Source organism: Microtus ochrogaster, chromosome 2 (assembly GCF_000317375.1).
Source record: "Microtus ochrogaster isolate Prairie Vole_2 chromosome 2, MicOch1.0, whole genome shotgun sequence".
Taxonomy (NCBI): domain Eukaryota; kingdom Metazoa; phylum Chordata; class Mammalia; order Rodentia; family Cricetidae; genus Microtus; species Microtus ochrogaster.
In genome coordinates, this window is record NC_022010.1 from 45,406,594 (window position 1) to 45,409,886 (window position 3,293).

At 40.0% G+C, this 3,293-nt stretch overlaps 1 protein-coding gene across 1 annotated transcript in view; it reads right to left on the reverse strand.

Annotated features, from left to right (window-relative positions):
- Positions 1 to 407: 407 nt before the first annotated feature.
- LOC101980570 (poly [ADP-ribose] polymerase 14-like) overlaps positions 408 to 3,293 on the reverse strand; it is a 42,071-nt gene continuing 39,185 nt past the window's right edge. The window contains exon 19 of the mRNA XM_005344919.1: positions 408 to 691. Coding sequence (XP_005344976.1) covers positions 408 to 691 — 284 coding nt within the window. The remainder of the gene's footprint in view (positions 692 to 3,293) is intronic.

Here is a 3,293-nt window from a genome sequence, read left to right on the forward strand (position 1 = left end):
TGTTTACTCTGCTTTGTTTCCCTTTATTGATGTCAAGGCCCTAAGAGCAGTCCACACCGTGTCTGTGTCCCCAGCCCCACGACAGTGCCTGGCACATAACAGTCCCTCTCTATTTGTAGAATGCATCTTTTAATGGCAGGTGCCTTATCATCTAAACCTCAGGCTAACTGTTATCTCAGCAAGAAGGCCTTTTATCTTCCTCTTGCATGCCTTCACCCTGTTTTTCTTAAGAGGCAAAACTACATTTTTTTTTTATTCTCCTAGCACATCTCCGTCTTTGAAGTACTTTTCCTCAGTTCATTTACTTGCTTACAGTCTGTGGGTCCCATTACCCAATACAGGCTGCATGAGGACAGGAATCTTGTCCCTGTTTATTCACCTTTGGTGCCCAGGACCTAGAGCAGCACCTAGCTCACAGCTAGTGCCCAGCTAAAGCCGCTGGACCAAATGGGCAAAAGCAGTGACCTAGGGGCAGTTGTAGCAACAGTGCCAGCTCTTCTGTCAACACTCACCATCTGGACAATAGCATCATCAGAATCATAACCCAGTGCTTCATCCAGAGACTGTGTCACAGATGGAGGTCTGGGTCTCTGGTCCTCCACTGGCTTTTTCGTGGTTTTCAGGAAAATGGTCACAGGTTTGCCATCAACCACCATCTGGTGCTCTCTCTTTTTCAGTACTCTCTTCTTAGCTTCAGGGGAGACATGAAACACTCACATTCACACAGAAATGAGAGAGAACTTACAGATGATTCCCAGTGTCCTCTCTGAGTTGATTCTAGGACCTTCTGAAGGCACCAAATCCAGACATGTCCTTTATATGCTTAGGACTTTCACACAAGCTACCCATATTCTCCCATGTGCTTTTTGTTTGTTTGTTTTTGAGATATGGTCTCACTATGGAGTCCTTACTGCCCTGGAACTTCCTAAATAGACCAAGCTGGACTCAAACTCACAAACTTCTGCCTATCTCTGTGTCCAGAGTACTGGGATTAAAGGCATATGCCACCACACCTAGCCTTCCATAGACTGTAGATGACTGTAATTGACTATCATCCCTAATACAAGGTAAGCACTCTGGAAATATATATTTTGTTGTATTATTTAATTGGATGAACCCTATGATGTAGGACTATTGTCTAAATTTCTTCAGGATCAAATCATTCTGTCCTGAAGATAAGCACCTAAAGACAGAAGGTAAACCAGTTAAAATAGCTTGAGGAAGTCCTTGAAACTGACCAGATTCTCTAGGTTCCTCCCTGTTGGAGTAATCAATAAAGACTGCTGAGCATCCCTTTGAGACAAGCAGAACAGAGCATAAGGAAGACTCAGGAAAGCAGCACTGACCCTAAGAGTAGACAAGCTGCAATGATGACACCAGACCTGTACCTGAAAGAATCAGAAACCAACTGAGTTGCATGGAAGAGGTTTAGACCAGAGCGATGTGGAAAGGATGCTCTCCAACTCGCTGAGCTGCCTGCAACATATGCAGTGTGCTCCAGATTCACAGCTTTGTGAGCTAGGCTGGGCTCTGGTGATGCAGCTTTCTTTAAGTCATTTCTACTCCTGTAGAAACCCCTCACCTGAGCAGACCTGAACCAGAGACCTCTGCCAGACTGGGAGTAAATTAATGACCTCTCAGGTAGCAGGCCTGAGTGAGGAACTTCTACAACTCATAAGCACTGTCATTAATGTAGCATGATACAAGATTAACTCAAAGAATCAGTAGCCCTTCTTTACATAGATGATGATTTGGCTGAGAAAGAAATCAGAGAAACATCACCCTTTCCAATAGGTACAAATAGCATAAAATATCTCAGAGTAACTTTAATCAAAGAAGTGGAAGATCTGTATGATATGACAAGAATTTTAAATCTTTAAAGAAAGAAATTAATTAAAGAGATACTAGAAAATGGAAAGATCTCCCAAGCTCTTAGGTAGATAGAATTAACACAGTAAAAATGGCAATCTTATCAAAAGCAATCTACAGATTCAATGCAATACCCATCAAAATCCCACCAAAATTCTTCACAGACCTTGAAAGAACATTACTCAAATTAATATAGAAAAGCAAAAAATGCAAGATAACCAAAATAATTCTGTACAATAAAGGAACTTGGAGGCATCACAGGCCCTGACTTCAAACTCTACTACAGAGGTACACAGTACTGAAAACAGCCTGGTATTGGCATAAAAACAGACAGGAGGACCAATATAAATGAATTGAAGACTCAGATATTAATCCACGCAGCTATGGAAACCTGATTTCTGACAAAGAAGAAAAAAATATAAAACGGAAAAAAGGAAGCATTTTTACTAATGGTGCTGGCATACCTGGATATAAACATGTAGAAGAATGAAAATAGATGCATATCTATCACCATGCACAAATCTCATGTCCAGATGGTTCAAAGACCTCAACATAAAGCCAGCCACACTGAACCTTATAGAAGAGAAAGTGCGAAGTACAGTTGAATGCATTGGCACAGGAGACCACTTCCTAAATATACCCCAGCAGCACAGAAACTGAGAGAAACAATTAATAAATGGGATCTCCTGAAACTGAAAAGCTTCTATAAAGCAAAAGATATGGTCAACATGACAAAACAACAGCCTACAGAAAGGGAAAAGATCTTCACTAACCCCACATCAGACAAAGGATTGATCCTCAAAATATACAAAGAACTCAAGAAATTGGTCATCAAAAGAACACATAATCCAATAAAAAATGTAGTATAGGCCTACACAGAGAACTCTCAACAGAAGAATCTAAAATAGCTGACAGACACTGAAGGAAATGTTCAACATATTTAACAATCAAAGAAATGCAAATCAAAACAACTCTGAGATTCCATCTTACACCTGTAAGTATGGTCAAGATCAAAAACACTGATGCTGTAAGGAAAAGGGATAACTCTTGTATTGCTGCTGGTACAGTCCCTTGGGATATCAGTATGGCAATTTTTCATAAAATTAGGACACCACCTTCCTCAAGACACAGCAATACCACTTTTGGGTTTTGAGAGCTGAAATCAACAAAATAGAAACAAAGAAAACAATACAAAGACTCAATGAAACAAAGAAACGGTTCTTCAAGAAAATCAACGAAATAGACAAATCATTATTCAAACTAATCGAAAGGCAGAGAAAGAATATCCCAATTATCAAAATAAGAAATGAAAGCCTACAGAATGGGAAAATATTTTCACTAACCCCACATCAGACACAGGATTGATCTCCAAAATATACAAAGAACTCAAGAAATTGGTCATCGAAAGAACACATAATCCGCCG